The following is a 19555-nucleotide window of genomic DNA, read 5'->3' on the forward strand; positions in this document are numbered from 1 at the left end:
TGTTCAACACTCATTTGTGATAAAAATTCTTGCCAAACTAGAAATAAAAGAAAACTTCATTGACCAAATAAATAGTTTATATATCTATATATTTTAATCCTAAACAAATACCACTACTAACAATGAAACCCTAGAAAGGTCCACTTCAGTATCAGACCTATAGGCTCCTATGATTCTCAAGACAAGAAGGGTTTCTACTATTACCATTTCTACCTGGCATGTAGTTGAAGTTCTAATTGCCACAGCAATGTGAAAACAAAAAGTAAAAGGTATATGGTTTGGAAAGAAAGAAAAAGTACTAAGTATTCACAGATGATGTGATTATCTGCATTGAAAATCCAAAAGAATCTACAAAGCATCAAATTAATACAAGATTTTACCAAAGTGTCTGGATGTAAAATCAACATACAAAAATAAATTATACTTTGAAATATAACTTGAAAGGTACTGTGTTAGTTAGATTCAGTTGTCAACTCGGCCAGGTGAAGGCACCTCGTTCTGCTGCTGTGGACATGAGCCAATGGTATGTGAACGTCATCTGTTGCTGATTACATCTGCAGTCGGCTAGGAGGCGTGCCTGCTGCAATGAATGATGTTCGACTTAATTGGCTCGTGTTTAAATGAGAGACTCAACGTAGCACAGCCCAAGCAGCTCAGCATTCCTCATCTCAGCACTCGCAGCTCAGCCAGGGCCTTTGGAGATGCAGAAAGGAACCACCCCAGGGAAAGTTGTTGGAACCCAGAGGCCTAAAGAGAAACCCAGTAGAGATCGCCCTGTGCCTTCCCACATAAGAAAGAACCTCAGCTGAAAGTTAGCTGCCTTTCCTCTGAAGAACTAATGAAATAAATCCCTTTTTATTTAAAGCCAATCCATCTCTGGTGTGTTGCATTCGGCAGCTAGCAAACTAGAACAGGTACTATTTAAAACTACCTCAAAAATATAAAGTTCCTAAAAACAAATTCTAACAGGAAATACACAAGGCCTTTATGGAGAAAATCTACAGCATTATTGGTCTGTATTTGAAAAGGCATAAATACGTAGTGAGAGATGCCACATTCGTGGACAGACTCAATATCATGAAAAGACAGATTATTGTCAAATCAATAAATCCGTGCAATGCAATTCCAATCAAAATCTCTGGAAATTTGGGGATCTTGACAGGATTATTTTTGGAGCCAAGGCCAAGAATAGGCAAGAAACATCGAAAGAGCATATATAAGGTGGGGGGGGGGGGGAGGCCGCTCTCCCACTTATCAAGACTTATTTCAGAGCTATAGCAGACTACAGCAACTAAGGCGATGGCACACTGGGGCAGGCATGCATAAACTGACCACTGGAACCAAATAAGGAGGCTAGAAACTGATCTGTCCACACATGACCTGGAAACCTAAAATATGCCCATCACTGGGGACAGGACGAACCCTCAGTAAATGGTATAGGGACCACTGGTTTTCAACATGGGGGAAGAAATGAGACTCTTCCTCCTGTGCCCCATTCACAGAATGAATTCCAGATGGATTAAAATGTAAATGTGAAAGCAAGAACCATAAAACCTTTAGAAGTTAACAGAGGACACAATATTTATAGTTCGAGGTAGAGAAAGATTTACTAAACAACAATAAAAAGCAGAAACCATAAAAAGATTGGTAAAAATAAACTGCATTAAAATTAAGAATCGCTACCCACCAAAAGGCAGCATTTTTAAATCTCAAAACAGGAGAAAAACATTTGTAATACATACAGCTAAGAATCAGTATCTAGAAAATACAAAGAAATCCTACCAATCGATCAATAACTAAAAGACAATTCAATATTTTCAAAAATGGGCAAAGTAAATGAGAGGATGATTCACAGCAGATGCTCAGCCTCATTGGCAATGAGGGAAATGGGAATTCAGAGAACAAGACACCATCTCCCAACCTTCAGCATTTAAAGTCAGGGATGTGGAGAAATGGAACTCATACACTGTACTGCTAGTCGAGAGCATAAATAAATGCAATCACTTGGGAGAGCAATTTGACAATATGAAGTGAAGTAAAAGATGCATGTACTTTATTGCCAATCAACTAAGCAGTTCCATACTTAGGAATATAAGAATATCTAAATAAAATACCTACACACACAGACACACCTTAGAGAAACTCCAGCACATTCTGTTCATATAATGGAATTCTATACAGCAGTTAAAATAAATGAACTATACATAATACTAGTATAGATAAAATAGGAACAATGTAGCAGAAGGATACAGGGTAGTCTCATTGGTACTGATTTTTAAATCTGAAAAGCAATGCTATGTATTGTTAATTAATGCATAAATTTGTGATAAAGGCATTAAAAACACATTGGAATGAAAACTATGCATGAGAATAAAAAACTCTATCCTTAGGGCAAGACTTAGAGAAGCAGGATCAAATTATATACATGTGTGTTTTACTTTATTTCTTTTTTAAAATATCAAATTAAATGGAGCAAAATGTAAGGTTTGAGAAAGCTGGGTAGTAGATAAAGAGTTGTACACAATATTATTCTCTATATTTGTCTACAGGTATCATGTTACAAGAGAGTAAATAATGCATTTGAAGTAAAGATCTCCAACCACTAGTTCATATATTGACAACTTTTGGCCATCCTGGGGTGATTATGCAATTTTTTTTTTTTACCATGTTTTCAGTGATCTGATCAACTTTAAATTTAGTTTTTTTTTTTAATTGGATGATATTTTTACCCAGCAATGTCTACTTTATTATCATACTTTGAACATTTGTCAACTATATTGTATTTAAGCAGTTTTTCCAAACACTTTTTTATCAAGAAAAGTGACAGTTTCAAAAGGGGCACACATCTTAATGGAGGATACTTTGGAATAGAACAGTATTGTTTGTTATAAATGTTTTTTCACCCCTGAAATACGAAACAAAGAGCACAAATATTTGTCTACATCATTTCTCTTGGCATTCCAGTATTCACAAGGATTAGTGGTCCTTTAGTGCTAAATGCACTCACACCCAATTAGGCAGGGCTCTTCTTAGTTTGATTAATCATCCTTTATAAAGGTCAAATAAGCCTTACGCACTGCAAAACTGCAAAAAAAAGTTACAAGTAATTTTATTTTTTAAACAATGGGTCCATTTCCGATTCTTCCTGGCTTCCAGTGGCGAAAATATGAGTTTGGATCTTCCTGTGAGATCCGACCTCATACCCAACTTTGCATCACACAGCGGCACAGGACATGGCAGGGCCAGTTCCAGGCTCAGGCAGACAACCCCAGACTCCGGCTGCTGAAGATGAGAAGGGCCAGGGTGTGGACAGCTTTGGAATTAATAAAGCACCAGGCAGGGTGAGGGCTGCCAGCTCAAACACAGACCACGCTGGCACCCAGCAGCCTGCCCATCAACCCCCGGCACTTCTCTAGAATCCTCGGATTATGTAAATAGTTGGCAAAATACCTCTGGCAAAAAATGATAATAAATTCAACTCAATTCCCACCACAAACTGGCAAACTCTTTCAAAAAGCCAACCCAATCTGTCTGCCTCGACTTCCAAATAGCTAGTAATGGGGCCAGCTGAGGCCTGTGGGATCCCAGTAACTCTAAGTCAATATCTTATGCCTTGTTATTTGCCAAAAATTTTGAGTTAAAATGCAGGATGGTCTTGACTTCTCCTCCAGGGTCAGAATGAGGAGGGATTCAAGGAATAGGGAATGGGAAAGTCTCTGATTTTGCATGCCTTTCTCCAGGAGCCCTCAGCTCATTGCTAAACTCACCTTGGAATAGCATCATGGAAAGAGGCTCAACCAGTCTCTCATTCATTCAGCAAATATTATTAGCACATACCTGATACTAAGCAGTGTACTAGGAACTGGAGATACAGCAGTGAATAAAAATGATATGCTCCCTATAAATCGAAACTTCCCGTCTGAAGGGAGGACCATTATACTGGTAATTCTGATGGAGTGTGATAAGGATGTGATATGAACAGAACTGCTAAGAGCACGGAGTGGGACATGCTGCCCACAGCCCACCTTACTCACCTGCCCAAACCCTCCAGCTGTACCCTCTGGAACCCATGGACCGTCACCAACAAATCACCCAGGAGCATCAACCTATTTCAGGTTTTGGCCTTAGATGAAACCTGGCAGTTTCCCCCAAACCCAGTTTCTCTGTGGGCTTCCCAAATGTAACTCCTTCTCTCACACCCTAAATACCTCAGAGACTAAAGGAGAAGCTGGTGCCCTCCTTGTTCCCCATTACCAGTTCCAAAATGTTTCTCCTGCCTCCTCCTTCAGAGCTGACTCCATCCATCCCCTCCCCACCACTCGCTTCCCATCTCTGCCATCTGCCGACTTCTGGGCTGCCCACTGATGGGCTGAGCCTGGGTCTTTCTCTTTCTCTCCAGTCCTACGCCTGCCATCACCGCACGGGATCTCATCATCTGTGTATGAATGGCTGTCAGGTCCCTGCCCTCCTCACCTCCAATGGTAGGTCCTTCCCGCCACCCCAACGCTGACCCCCCCAGCCCTACAGGCATCACCCACAGTGGTGCCACTCCGAAATTGCCACTGCAAACATTCCTTCCTCTGACCAGCATCTCCTATCCTGCCAGCTCTCCTGTGCTAGCACTGACAGCCCTATAATTCTCCAGTGAAGACTTCCAACCACACCCCAGCTTCAGGTCCCATCACTCCCCTTACACCCTCACATTTCTCCTCACCTGGATTTTAAGGTCCATCATTATAATCACGTTAAACATCCCTACCACATTGCTCTCCCTACGCACTGTACTAGTCTAAGAAGAAACGAAAAAGAAAAAAGAAAGGGAGAGACACAGGAAGGGATGGAACTCATCTCCTCACTTCTTCCCTGGAGGCTTCCAGCAGCCCCCTGACAGGTTTTCCTTCTTCCTCCTTGCCTTCCACCTCCAATCCATTCTACACACCAGCACCAGCACCATCACGGCCTTTTAAAATTAAAAAAGCCACTAGGGGATGTAAAATGGTGCAGCCTCTGTAGAAACAGTCTGGCAGTTTCTCAAAAGGTAAGACATTGAGATCCCACACAATGCAACAATCCCACTCCTAAGCACACACCCAATAGAACTGAAAACAAATGTCCACACAAAACTGTACATTATGATAGCTACGATGTAGAAATAACAGATAAACAAAATGTGGTATACCCATGCAATGGAATGTGATTTGGCCATAAAAAGGAATGATGTACTGATACACACTATAACACCATGGAGCGCTGAAAACATTAAGTGTAAGAAGCCAGTCATGAAAAGTCAGATGTCATATGATTCTATTTATTTGAAAGCCCCCAAATAGGAAAATCCATAGGGACAGCTAAAGGAGCTTAGCGGTTGCCAAGGGCTAGGGAAGGGGGGCACAGGTAGGGATTTCTTTGGGGTATGATAAAAACGTTTTAAAATTGGTTGTGGTGATGGTTGCACAACTCTGTGAACATGTGAAAAACCATGGGACTGTATGCTTTGGGTACAATTTATGGGTATGTAAATTCTATTTCAATAAAGCTGTTGTATTTGTTAAAACCTACTAGATCTATTGTACTGCTCCCTTGATTCCAACCTCCAACGGCGTCCACTGCACGTAAAATGAAATCCAAATCCCTTTCTGGGCCACGCAAAGTGCCGCGTGCCCTTACCCAGCCAGCCCCGGGACCTGACCTTCCTTTCCCTGCTCACCTGGGCTCTCTGCACACCAGCAACGCTGGTCTTCTTTCCTGTTCCTCAGACATGTCGAGAAAATCCCTCCTCAGGGTCCTGCTACTTGTTCCTTCTGCCTGGGTCCCTCTGATTCTATTCTGGTTGCTTCTCCTTCTTCCGGTTTAAGTTCAAACATCACCAGCGATGGAGCCCCTGATGTTGCTGACACAAGCACACACAGTCAGCCTGCATCACACCAGCTCATGCTGTCTCTACCTTACAATTACCACCATCAGAAACTCGCACAGCCCTGGTGTACCCGCTCACAGGGTCGTCCCCCCCCCCCCACCTACCCACCCCCCAAGAGAATGTAGGCTTCCTGCATGGAAGGACCTTGCCATCTTCAGCTCCCCATCCTTGTGCCCGGCTGGAGTTGGTGCTCAGTGAATGAAGGAAAGAGCTCAGAGAAGGCTTCTAGAGGAAGTGACAGCCAAGCTGAGTGCTAGAGGGTGAGTGAGAGTTATGCAAGTGGGATGGGAGGGGCATCACGGGAAGAGAGAAGAGAGATGTAAAAGCCAGCAGGGACAGAACACGTACCAGGTAGAGAAGCTGGAAGACTCCAGCATGGAAGGAGTGGTGGGAGCTAAGGCTGAATGGCAGGCAGGTCAGATTAGGCACCACCTTGTCAACCAAATTCAGGAGTCTGGATCTGGTTCGAGAGCAGTGGGAGGCACTGAAACGTTCTAAGTAGGGGTATGACATTAAAAATCGAGGTTTAGAGAGAGTATTCTGTTCTCAGGAGAAAGAATGAATTGAAGGAGGAGAGTTTTAGGAAGCTTTTGCAGCAATCCAGGAAAGAGATACTGGAACCCTGAACCAGGACAGAGGTGCAGTAAGGATGGAGAGAAAGGATTTCATTCTAGGTATTTAGGAGCTAGTTGCAGGCGTGGTCTTGGTTATATGTGGGAGCTGAGCGACAGAGATACTCAAATGGGTGGTGCCCTGTATGAGACAGAGAACCCAAGAGAAGGAGCAGATTTCAGGGCAGGAGGAAATGAAGCCAGTTGGGACATGCTGAATTTGAGATGCCTATGGCATGTCCAAGTAGGAATAGCCACCAGACAACTGAAACTCAGGAGAACTATCTGGACTGTAGATAAAGATGTGGGTGTCATTGCTGTAACTAAAGGCAGACAAGTGGACAAGGATTCCCAAGGAAAGTTTTCAGAGTAAGCAAAACAGAACACCTCAGGCAGAACCTGGAGGAACAAACATCTAAGAGGTGAGCCTGGGAACAGGAGCTCACAATGATCCGGAGAAGGCCGCCAAGGAGTATATCACAGAGAAGTCAAGGGGGTGGGAGTGGGAGTGCATTTCAAGGGGAAAACAGTGCTTCTGGGTGTCAGATCCAGAGAACCAGGGCTGGGAAATGCCCGATGGCTTTGGCAACAAGGAGGCCATGGGTGGACGCGCTCTTCAGGGCTGTGGCAGCCACGGTCACAGGAATGGAGACAGCCAGTGTGACAATGATGTCAAGGAATCTGGGTGAGGGAAGGCACAGAAGAGCGAGGTTAACGTAGAAAGGAGGTATAATTCGGAGAGGCAAGTCAACGATAATAGCTACTAGCTCTTATTTACCAAAACCATCTTATGTGCTAGGCTCTGTTTTAAGCACCTCAAATACATTAATAATTTCATCTTTAAAGCAACACTATGGAGGAGGCATTATTATTTCCCCAACTTTATAAATGAGGAGACTTGGGCACAGAGAGGTGTGTCAGTTCCCAATTTTATCCGGAAAATGGAGAGGAAATGGTGGTGGGATCCAGAGCTCAGGGAGACGGGCCAGAGCAGGAGGAAGGCACACAGATGGGGGGACAGCAGAGGACGCTCTGGTTTCGTGTCTTCTGCTTGAGCTGGAGAAGTAGGAAATGAGGTCGTTTGCTGAGAGCCATGAGGGAAGGTGATTGGAGTGGAAGTTCGACTCACAAGAGTTTGCATTCCAGCTGTGTTGGTTTACATATTGTTCTACTTACAGTTAGAGAGAAGCGTGCTGAAAATATCCATCACTTTAAACTCTTTGCAACCAAATAAAGTCGCAATTTAAAAAGCTGCTTCCCAAAGTCATGGGGACACCACTTTTCACCTTGCGTTGGGTCCCTGCTGGTTTCCTCTCCTGAACCCCAGCTCCCCTGGGGTTGAAAAGCAGCCCCTCTCAGATCCAAACTACTTAAACATTTCTTAAAACAGACTGCCTCTAAGACCTTGTTATTTTCTTTAAAAAGAACACATACACATACAAAAAAAAAAACTTTTTCATGCCTTTTAAAAATGTTTTCATTTTATGTACAAAGCTTAAATAAAGAAGACCCACGAACCCACCCCCACCCCAACCCTAACTTATTAACTAGAACATTCTGCACAAAGCTAATGTAGGTTTTTTTTCTCTGAGCCTCATTCTAGGCAAGCCCCATCCTAATTTCTGTGCTTGCAATTCCCTTGATTGTTTTCATCTACTTTTACCAAATATATATGACATCTGGAGAGAAATATTGCTCAGTTTCCCCCCAACATTTTATTATGAAAACTATCCAACATACAGAAAAGCTGGCAGAAGTTCATGGAGAACACCAGCATTCTCACCACCTGGATTCTATAGTGAACATTTTTTTCTATCTGCTCTATCCCACAGCTATCCAGCTAACCATTCTTCCAAGCACACAGCGATCCATTTTATTTCTTGATGCGTTTCAGAGTAAATTGCAGGCATCAGTACACTTCACCCTTAAACGCTTCTGCAGTCATATCATTAACTAGAGCTTAATATTTGTTTGCAGATTTTTTTGGTTTTTGTTTGTTTTTCTTAGGTAAAAAATGCACAAATCTCTGGTGTATCACAGATGAATTCTGACAAATGCACATAAACCCAAACGTCTCTCTCTGTCCCTCCCCAGAAACTGCAGATATCATCACTTTGACAGAGGCAACCATTTTTCTGGGTTTTTTCACCATAGGTTAGTTTTGCCTAATCTAGAAGTTCACATAATTGAAACATAGAATATGTATTCTTCTATCTGTGTCTTCTTTCACTCATCACGATGTTTTTGAGGTTCAACCATATTGTGGCATATATTAGTTATTTGCTCCTTTTTATTGCTGAGTAGTATGCCATCATATGAATATACCTCTGTTTATTCATTCACCTGTTGATGGATTCCTGAGTTACTTCCAGTTTTTGGCACAAAACTGCCAGGTTTCTTTGTGAATATGTTTTCATTTTCCATTGTAAATGCATGGGAATGGGATTGCTGGGTCATAGATAGGATTATGTCTAGTTTAGTTATAAGAACCTGTCAGATAGTTTTCCAAAGTGGTTGTACCATTTCACGCACCATCAATTATGTATGAGACTTTCTGTTGTCCACATCTTGCCAACTTTTGGTGTCATCAGTCTTTTTAAATGTTAGCCAGTCATGCGTCTCATTGTGATTTTAATTTGCATTTCCCTTGCTAGAGATTTTTGATAGTCACCTTTCTTCAGACTAAGAAAGGGCCCTTCTATCCTTAACTGCTTAACTGTTTCATCATCAATTTGTGTTATATTTTATCAAATACTTTTTTTAGCATAAGAATTCTTTCTGACCCATGACTTCCTCAGAGATAAGGGAGGGGGTCAAGAATTTTAGTTTTAAAAGCCCCTTACTTATAGTTTCTGCTGGTTCAGATATCACCAGTGATCATGAATAAAAATACTGACGGAGGTGGTGGCTGAGGCAGTCTTATCGAGAAAGGCGCAACACAAGCAGACAAGGCAATCCTGCCTACAAAGTGTCGAGAGCACAAATTGGTCCAGATAACCCGAAGCTGTGAAAGATCTGTCTCTTGTCAAATTAAGCAGTGGTCACAGAGCACAGAAACGGACAGCAGGTCCACGCTTCTCAGTTGCACCTGAAACCGTCTCAGTCTCGAAATGAGGACGTGCAATCAGGATCGGAAAGTGTGTAGGCGACTTGTCAAGAACGGTGCCTGGCTCAGCCTCTTGAGAACCAGGCCAGCGCCTTATAATATCGCTGGTGCAGCGGAGTTCCCAGCAAAGGCCAGAGAGAATGACTTTTGAAGGGAACTCGCTTCCCTGCTGAGCAGCCCCCTCCGGCTCTCGCAGCCTGGATGGGTGCCTTTCTCTGGTCCCGCTTACATATTTCTCCAAGATAACTATTCCTCTGAGTGTCTGCTCCCTCCACTCTGTGGCAATCTCCTGGAAGATGGAAATGGGTTGCTATTCTCCTGTATGTGTCCTCTTTGGCACAGAGCCTGACCTAGGAGAGGTGCCCAACGTGTGATGAACTGAACGAACGGAGACATGGACGGCATATGTGCGCCACTCCCTCCCAGCCACGCGGAGCCAGACTGAACCTGGGGAGATCTGTAGGGCAGAGCTGCAAAGGCGAGAGGCAGGGAGGGTCAGGCCCAGAGCCCCAGAGAGCTCAGACGACACAGCTCCATCACGGCAAGGCAGGGTGGCCCTGAGAGCTGCTCGCCTTATTCCTCGGCTGAGTTTTATCATGCACTGCTCTACTCCTCTTTGACTTCACAAGAAAAAAGAGAACATTCAAAGCAGGTGTTCACTTAGTCACCCACTCACTTATCGATGACTCCAAAATCTTAATAGCATTTCCTGCCATCAAATGCAAGCCCCAACACCTTCAAACTGGAGTCTCGAGTTGGGGGTACGGGGGTGTCCTCCCAGGGTCCAATCCACTCACCTTCTGGCCCTGCACCCTACAGATGGATGTCCCCAGCTTCGCCTCCACTCCTCACTGCTATCTCCTACAGGGCTGCCCCCGCTGCCAGCACCATACCTGATGTGCCGCTACGTGGCGAGGCTGCCGGGACAGCAAGGGCTCACGGACATGCAGCCACAATTTCAGGGCCTCGTAACCTTCTAGCCCAACATCCCCAGGTAGGTATAGGACACCCAGGGCCTAGCAAGGTGCTCACATGTTAAGTTGGGGGCAGAATCAGTCCTGGTAGTTCTTGGTTCCGTCCGTTTGTGTTCTGTGTCACCATGCAACTTCCTTAAGGGCTTCATTTTAATGTCAGCTTTTTAATGACATGTTCACTGTAGTTCAGGAAATGCACTCAAGATCCACAATGGTTACCTCTCACACCAAGGGACCCCAAGTCATGGGAAAACCAATAGGATCACAGAGTGAACACAGGCCCGAGAACCTGCCACACCCTCCAATCCTCCCTGTCCTCCAAAATCACCTGCAGCGAGCGTCCGCCTGGAGGGAGCACAGCCGGGAGGTGCTCAGCACTCACCATCCCCCCACCCCCAAAGGAACCAGCTTCCCTCTGCCCTTTCCTTCCCCTCCTGATCTCCCGCACGCTCTGCCTGTCTCCCTTTGATTTATGTTATTTCCTTAGAGGGTCACCTACAGAGGAAAAGAAACACAGGCTCCATCACTGATGCAGGCAAGCGGGGGGTAGCAGGTGGAGGCAGATAATTCTCTTGAAAACTAATTTGGATTGGGAATCACTCTCTTTTCCCCTAGAATAACATTTGTAAAAGGAAGCTCAATTTGGACAGAAGGTGTGTGCCTTTCAAACAGTGAGGGGTGGCCTAAAATGCTTCCAATCCAACTTACAATTTTTTTTTCCTTATGCCAAGTGACAAAAGATCACCTGGCACCTGATATAGATGTTCCAATTTACACGGCAACCACGGTTCCTAAGTAGCAGGGACTTGTCTTTTCCATGAATATAAAATATTTCCATTAAAGGTCTACCTTTTTTTTAATTTTATTTTATTTTATTTTTTTGCATTTCAAACTCTGCGAGAGACAGAAGAAGGTTCAAGACATTTATTATGCATCTCTGCCCACGCCGCCCCCCGGCAGAAGTCTGATAAACTACCGCGATCTAATATCAGCGCAGCGGCTGCGTCGAGTGTCTATGAAATGACCCCGAGGTTCTGGGGTTTCTGCTGCTGCTGCGGTATGCAGATTCCACAAACAAGATTTAGGTCCACAGCTGGTTTTCAGAACAGCTTAGAGTCACAGAATCAAAACACAGAACACGGCGAATGGGCTCTTATCAAAATGTCAAGATCAATTTTGCCAGGAAAAGTTGGCCTGAAACATCTGTGAAAGGTTCGAGGGGAGCCTCGCCCCCCCCCACCCCCGCCCCGATTCTTATAGACGCCAAACTGATCCGGGCAAATGAAACATGACAAGTCACCCTGAGGTGACTTGGGCTTTTTCTGAGCCCGCCCACCCCTCTCCGACGGGGGTCCCATCTTAGTTCCCAGGTTAGAAGGGTCCCGGGAGCCCGTGCGGAATCGAGCGAAGAGGAAAGCAGCCCGGACAGGAAGCGGCCCTTCTGCAAAGGGCTCCCCCCACTTCCCGCTGGGGCAGCCGGGACAGGCCTGTCCCCTATGCACACTCCCTCCGCCCAGCACACTCACTTCACTCAGAGCTGACCTCCAGGCAGAGAGAGAGAGGAAAGTGAGATTGCCAAAAAATGGAAAAAAAAAGCCCCTGGTCCCCTTCCCCAAGCTGGTGGCGTCATCTGTCAAAAGACAAGGCTGAGGTAGGAGCCTGAGTTTGGGGGTTCAAGGTCTCCACTTCCAAATGGAGGAGACGGTACCTGCGCTGCCTGCCTCCCTGGAAGCTGAGCCTAGATGTGAGATTCTTTATGTGGAATGGAGCCTCGAAGCCATGATCAGAGAAAGGAAAACAGAGGTGCTAGGGAGCTCCAGGGCAGCTTGTTTCCAGCTTCACCCAAAAGCTGAGACAATGGGCCCCAGGCCTGCCTGGAAGGTTCCTGAAACGAGGGATGCTCGGTCGGCCCATCGTGCACAGCGCAGGCTTATGTTGAGGTCAGACCTAATTACTGATTCTAATTTTTTTCGCTGCAGACAGAATCATAACACTATTAAGACCTAATACATTTATTACTGTGATTCTCAACCGGGCAGTATTAAAACTTGTGAAAGTGACTTTCAAATTACCAAACAGTCACTAAGTTAATGAAGCGGGGCTTTTTAAAGTGACTGAGAAATAATTCCTATATTATGAAGACAGCAATCTGTGAAGGGAGATTTGGCTTTAAAAAAAAATGCATTATAACATATAATGGAAAATGTTAATCTGTGGAGAATCCAATCAGAGGGGGCTGGAAAGAAAAACAAAAGGAACGTGAAAGCACAAATGTGCGGGCCTGAGCCCACGGGGGAAATCCCCCGGGTGTGGCCCCAACACCTGAGAGCATCACTCCGCGGGGTGTGGGATCCACAGCCATTTCCTCCAGAGGTGACTCTTTGCTAAGAAAGCACTGGGGGGGCCTGACCTGTCCCCACCCCTGAGGAAAAGCCCTCAGCCCGGGCCAGGAACTGGCTGCACCCTTCTCTCCCCATGGGGCACAGCTCAGGGGCTTTGGTGAGAGAGAGGGGCACGAATACAAGGTGGGCACGTCTGGAGATGTAGCCAGTGGGCATCACCATTGCCAGTGGGAGTCCCTCTTCTAAGGTCCAGAGAGCCTGAGCGAGGCATGTCAGAGCTGCCCACTGCCCACTGCAAAGAGGGGAACAGGAAGGAAAGGCGGCAAACCCCGCCTGCCAATGCGCTGATGATGGATCGGGCATCAACTAATGAGGCTGCTGTGCACCCTGCAGGGTGAAGCTCTCTCAGTAATGAAAACATTAGAAGGCGCCACATCAAAGCACAGTGCGGAATAAAGGCAAGGAGACAGAGAGGGAAGCCGGGCCTGGCCAAAACAGAGAGGGGCCCAGGTTTCTTGTTAGTGGTTGACAGCAAGCACTGCGTGTTAGTTAGTGAACCAAATCCTCCTTTATGCAAAAGTGTTTTTCTCATTCTTGGCCCAGTGGTTGCAACGGATTTCAAATCCTATTATACAGTAAACATCCTTGGCATTAATTTCCACCCTGTACACAAATGCAGGCAGCTGAGGCAGAGCATTTGATGAGTCAATCAATATATGAGCCTGCTTTCCTTGCTCGGGCGCTACGCCTGCTTTCTTTGCTCGGGCAAAATGAAACGGCACTTTCTTAGCCTGTCTGCAGCACCAGCAGCTGGGGATGACATTGGAGGAGAGACGACTTTCCACCCTCCTGCCCCGCCAGGACCCGGGTCCCCCTGCGGGCATCTGGAGACAACAGCCACCACCAAGGCATGCGGTTCTGTCCTGAACTTGTACACACGCAGCTGTTTAATCCTAGCAACGTTGCAAATCTATATCCTTGCATCGTGTAGAGCACAAGTTCTCAATCAGGGGCAAGTTTGCCTCCCAGGGGACATCTGGCAATGTTGGAGATATTTTTAACTGTCACGGGGGGGGGGAGGAGTGCTACTGGTATCTAGTGGTGGTGGTGGGGTGTCGAGGCCAGGGATGTGGCTAAACATCCGACAGAGCGCAGGCCACCCACAACCAAGCAGTACCTGGCTCAAGTGCCAATAGAGCGGAGGTGAGAAGTCCTGCGGGAGAGGTTTATAGTACCTTTAAGGAAATACACCTGATATCCACCCCCCACGCAATGCAAGAAGCAGGAATTTTGCTTGATTGTGTTCTGTGCCTTCAGGATCCCTCTCTCCCATCTGCCAACTGGAGAGGCCTTGCTGGTCCTGTTTCACCGGCCACACTGAGCCAGTCTCCAGGGGCTGGGGGCTGTGTGCACCTGCCTGCCGGGCCAGCCTCCCCAGGCAAGACCGCAGCTGGCAGCGGAGGGGGGTGGGGGGGGTGGGGGTGGGGGCTAGCAGCTACTGGGATCCAGGCAGGACCCCCAGCCCTCTGGCTGCACTCGCCTTCCTCCCGATTCACGGTGTCCACAGGCAGCATCCAGGGCCTCCCAGGGGCATCATGAAGGGGATTTCCCTGGAGAGGCAGTTAGCCTTGGGGATAAGAACGGTCCCACTGGTAGAGCCTAATGCCACTGTGTCCTTGTTTAAGCTGAACCTCTCTGAGCCTCAGTTTTCCCCCGACCTTGGACAATACCTCTCCCAGCGATGATGTTAAAGGTACAAACGTTCCTGGTGGCACTTAAAGCCCTAGAGAATGGCAAAGGCACTATTTCATGAATTGTCATCAAGATTTTATCACCACAAGGATGGCTCAGCTCCCTGCGGAGGCTGCACATTTCTTTGACTGTCTTCCCAGCATCCTCCCACCCAGGCACTGCCGGCACCTCTGGCCTGGCTCCGACCTTGCCCCGCTCCCTGGAGGCCTGCTGGCTGCCTGCCCAGGCATGAGCTATTCTTGGGAATTAGGCTGGACCTTTCCCTTCCCCCAGAAGTTCAGGGACAACCATCCTTGGAGCAGCTGAGCACCCAGTGGCTTTTCTTCTGTTCTCAGTGTGTGTCTAGGAAGTCCAGCCCGGCAGCTCAGATCCAAATGAGAAACAGCTCACATCCCCAGTACTTTACCTGCATGGACGTTAATCACCTCATTTGATCCTCCTAACATCCCTAAGGGAAGGCGTTATTATCTGGGCCCTACCGATGAGGCTCAGAAAGGTCAAGCAACTGACCCAAGACCACACAGCAGGAAGTAACCAGGCTATTGTCATGAGCTGAAGGTGGTGTTTCTACAGCTATGGGCTGTGGAGGGAAAGACCTCTCTTCTGTTTTACTGCACTAGAGAGGCAGGAAATGAGTGAATCACTGAGGCAGAAGGACTCCGAGCCCCACTGGTTTCTAAGGCTCAGGCCCTTCTGAGTTTCCATCAATTCAGCACACAAGCTACCATTCACCCTGCGGGGAAGTATTTCTGCTCTCAGGGAGGAGTGGCCCTTCCAAGACAAAGGCAGACCTCTGGGAGCCCCGATTGTATGCTGGGGAAAGCTGAGGCTCAGCTGGAGGAAGGCAGGAAGGACGCCCTTACCCACCCTTCATAAATCTCACTCCTCCCAGAGGCACCCTTTGCCCCCACCTCTGCCACACCACAGTCTCCGGGCAGCTGGGGGGCCCTGAGTGAGGCACCTGCCCTCAGGGAAGTGCCCATGAGCCTAGACCTCACTTCCCCTCTGTCCTGTATCTCAGAGATGTGCCCACTAGGGCAGGAAGGCCCCACCCCACTCCCCATTAACTGCCGACAAGGCAAGGAAAGCACCCACTGCAGCCTCGGACCCTGGCCCTGGAAGCTCCCCAAAGAGATGTCCTGCTCCGACGAAGCAGGCTGAGAACCCATCCTGGGTGGAGCAAAGCATAGCACAGATGTTGGGGGACAGTGAAGGCATAGGGACCTCAAGCTGGGAAGGTCTGAAAGCCACTCAATCCAAAACACCATTACCCTCCTGGCTCTTCCCTGGCCTTGTTCCCACAGACCTAAAAGGTCACTCACATCCCCCTAAGAACTGAAGACTTCCAGCAGGGTCAGGCAGAGGGTGTGGGGTCCGAGAGCGTGGCTGGGACCAAGCTGGGAGGAGAGTGTGCTGGTGATCGCCCCCAGACCTGCATACACCGGAGGACGTCATATCAGCCCATCAGGAGGGCAGTCGACAAGCAGTTCCTAGGTGCGGCCACTCAGGGTCCTCACTCAGTCATACAGTCATTCAATAAACATTTCTGTGCCCCCGTCTCTGCGGGGCCCTGAGCAGACCTGGGGATCGGTCCAGCAAGCCCAGGCTCTGGCCTGGGGAACCCACAGCCGAGCTGGGCAGCACCAGTAACCACACGCCCAGCAGGTGGGCTAGAAAGTAGTATCCCGAAAGCGGGGGCAGAGGGCGCGCTAGGAGTCTGTGCTGCTGCAGGGTTCTCTGGAGGCTGAGCCGGGGAGGGTGCAGCAGCTGTGCACCCCAGTGGGTGAGGGTTTTCTGCGGAAGCACCCCTGGAGTCGAGGGATACATAGGAACGAGAGAGGAGTGGAGCAAGTGAGAAGAGGCTCTGAACAGGAATAAGAGGGGCTGGTGTGGACTGAGGACCCCGCGTGGACAGCCCCGGCCGGACCTTCCCATATGCTTTCTCGTTTCCTCCCTCCGGACTCCCCGCGAAGTGGGCACTGCCCTGAACTTGACTGAAGGGGCCACACGAGGTCTTAGAGCGCCCTAGGCGACTTGGCCTTAAGAAACACCCTGGGGAGGGACCGGGCCCACCCTTCTGGAACAGTCATCACTGCTGGGGTAGAGCCCACTATGGAGGCCAGGGCTGCTCAGAGGCCAGGAGAGCCCCTGCTGCTAACTCTGCACAGCTGCCCCTCCTGTGGGTCCACGGCAACAACCCCAGTGGAGCAGGCCCTTCCACCCCACAGGATCGAAGCCCTGAGCCAGCACCAGATACAAGCGGAGATGCTGGACCCGGGTGGGGGTGGTGCCCTGGACTTCTGGCTGTTCTGGACCGGAGAGGGCAGGCTGGCTGCACCCCAAACTGGAACAGCAGAACCCCACCGCACACCCATAAATAGATAACGCTGGCCTTGGGTTCATGACACCTGAAAGGTAAGACCCTGGCATGGTGGGTGCAGAGGCCGGGCCTGGGCAGGGGTGAGCTGGAAGGGCAGAGAGCAGAGCAGGCTGAGCGCAAAGGAAGCTCTCTAGGTCCTTGTTAAAAGGCCAGAAAAGGTGGAAGAAGCGTGTGTGTGTGTGTGTGTGTGTGTGTGTGTGTGTGTGTGTGTGTGTGTGTGTGTGTGTGTGTGTGTGTGTGTGTGTGTGTGTGTGTGTGTGTGTGTGTGTGTGTGTGTGTGAGAGAGAGAGAGAGAGAGAGAGAGAGAGAGAGAGAGAGAGAGAGAGAAGGATCAGAGACCCCCGTGGGCACAGCTCTTCATCCCCCCCACCCAGCCCCCCACATCGCCCCACCCACCGGGCCACCCAGTGAGGGGTGAGGACCCGGCCTGGGGCAAAGGCAGGCCTGTCCCTGCCCTGGCTGTCCCTCCAAGAGCCGTGGACGCCTCCGCAGGCACAGAAAGCCAATAGCCTCCTGCTCATCAGACCCATGAAACAGATACCCCCAGACACGGCTCTCAGCTGGGAGAATTACTGCGTCCTTAACTGAAAGATAACCTTCCTACATTTTCTTATCTTTTCACTTCCTTCTTTCCTCTGTGCTCTTCCCCCTTGAGTGTCTGAAAATTAACTTCTCACGTCCCGGCGCCCCAGCTGACCGCCTGAGCCCAGAGGAAGGCTGGCGGCCAGCAGGTGGGGGCGTGGGGCCCGCAACCCTCCTGGCGTGGGGGACCCGCGGCGCCCAGGGGTCCCGGGCCACTGCTGAGCACCCCCGGGTGAGACGCTCCACTGGGCCTTGACCCACATCGTCTCGTTTAAGTGAAATGATTCAATTGAAGCACTTAGCATCGGGCCGCATAGTAACGCTCAGCACATGGGAGCTATTTTTCATTTAAGCAACGGCCCGGATGGTGGGTCTCATCTCTGCCACGGAGATGAGAACACCAAGGCCCAAGGAGGCAGGACTAGAGCCCAAGGTCACAGAGCTCGTGGACAGTGCAAGCGGGGTGAGCCCAGGGCTGCACTGCTCTGAGCCCCTTCCTCTGGGCTTCGAGGGCCCCACCCCGCTCTATGTGTCCCTTAAGGGCAGCCTCGCCCCTGCCCGATCAGAGGCGTCAGGGCTGTAGCCAAGGAATGGTGATCAAATGCTCCAGGGCAGGTCCAGTTTTGAGGGTGCAGAGACACTCCGACAGCCTTGCCCCCCAGGAGCCCGCAAACCCAGGCTTAGGGTCACACCATGCTGTCAGAGCTGCGTCCTGCTCCTGCCACCAACCTGGGGCACGCAGACACCTAGCAGCCATTTCTTGGCCTCTCCCTCCCCAAGGTAGCCACTGGCGGCTGCACTTGAGCCCAGCTGTGGGTGTACCCCACTCGCGTCCTTCCCAGCCCGAGCCCCCACTGCCACTTTCCACCCTCTATTCCCATCTTCTCTCTCAAGTGACAGAGCAGCTCTGATCCTCCTGTATTAAAATACCAATTTTCCCTGCACTATTAAACAAATTTCTTCAAAGATAGAGGCTCACATTGAATTAAACCCTTTTTTGAAGTCTTTAGTGGTTGCCATAAATACAGTAGATGAATAAGCTGGCAGCCCGCTAACACTCTTATTTAATGCCCGGCTGCAGCGGGGGAAGGTCTTCCCCATTCCGGGCTCCAGCCCAGGAGGGCCCAGGAGAGTGGCCCCACCCAGAGGAGACACCTCTGGTTTTTGGGGTCCACGGGGGTTCTTCGGAGTTGAACAAAGTCCATGGCCCAGACCTGAGGGAGCAGCACAAAGGTTATGGCACGGGAGAGAAGAATGCACTTTCCAACCTGGCTTCGGCTACTGCACAGCTCTGCAACCTTGAGAAGTTTCATGACCTTCCCTCGTCTGTTTCCACATTTATAAATTGGGAAAAATACACCCACCTCACAGCTTTGTGGTGAAGGACAAACGATCACATATTGTTGAATTCTTACAGCTTTTCACATTACAAGGAACACACTCAATTGCTTTTCTTTGACTAATACTGTTTGGGAAAGACGCATTAGCTGAAACAACCTCAATCAATACTAGTTTGGGATGCTCATAGAGGTCACCAGCCAGAATTAGTAAAAGGAGGCAAATAAATGTAATAGAGTTTTAGTAATTATTCCAAGGGTAGGACCTCACAAATGCAAGTGCTGATATCTGTATAAACAAGCCTTTTAAGGATCTCTTAGAAAAATAAAAGCAAGTGCTTAGCATATGGAGAACTCAAACATATATCTACGAGGCAAATTAACAAAACCTGCTTAGTGTTATAGATATATTGGTCCTTGAAGCATGGGATAAAATGTCCAGGGCAGCATCACACCCGGATTTGAACAGTGGTACAGCTCAAATCACAGAGCAGGTAGGATGCCTCGCGTACAAGGCTGCGGGAGAGGCCCCAAGAGGGCGAAGATGGATACAT

General features: G+C 48.5%; 1 protein-coding gene across 16 annotated transcripts in view; it reads right to left on the bottom strand.

Annotated features, from left to right (window-relative positions):
* Positions 1 to 19555, bottom strand: part of CAMTA1 (calmodulin binding transcription activator 1) — a 964086-nt gene that overhangs the window by 561953 nt on the left and 382578 nt on the right. Inside the window, exon 1 of one of the 16 annotated variants that reach the window (XM_077151444.1) lies at positions 5708 to 5870. The exons of 14 other annotated variants lie outside the window; for them this stretch is intronic. In XM_077151444.1, coding sequence (XP_077007559.1) covers positions 5708 to 5760 — 53 coding nt within the window. In that variant the 5' untranslated portion in view covers positions 5761 to 5870. Of the gene's footprint in view, positions 1 to 5707; positions 5891 to 19555 lie in introns of those variants that run through there. One more of the 16 variants, XM_077151460.1, reaches the window with a different exon arrangement.

The sequence above is a fragment of the Tamandua tetradactyla genome, chromosome 2, assembly GCF_023851605.1.
Source record: "Tamandua tetradactyla isolate mTamTet1 chromosome 2, mTamTet1.pri, whole genome shotgun sequence".
NCBI lineage: Eukaryota > Metazoa > Chordata > Mammalia > Pilosa > Myrmecophagidae > Tamandua > Tamandua tetradactyla.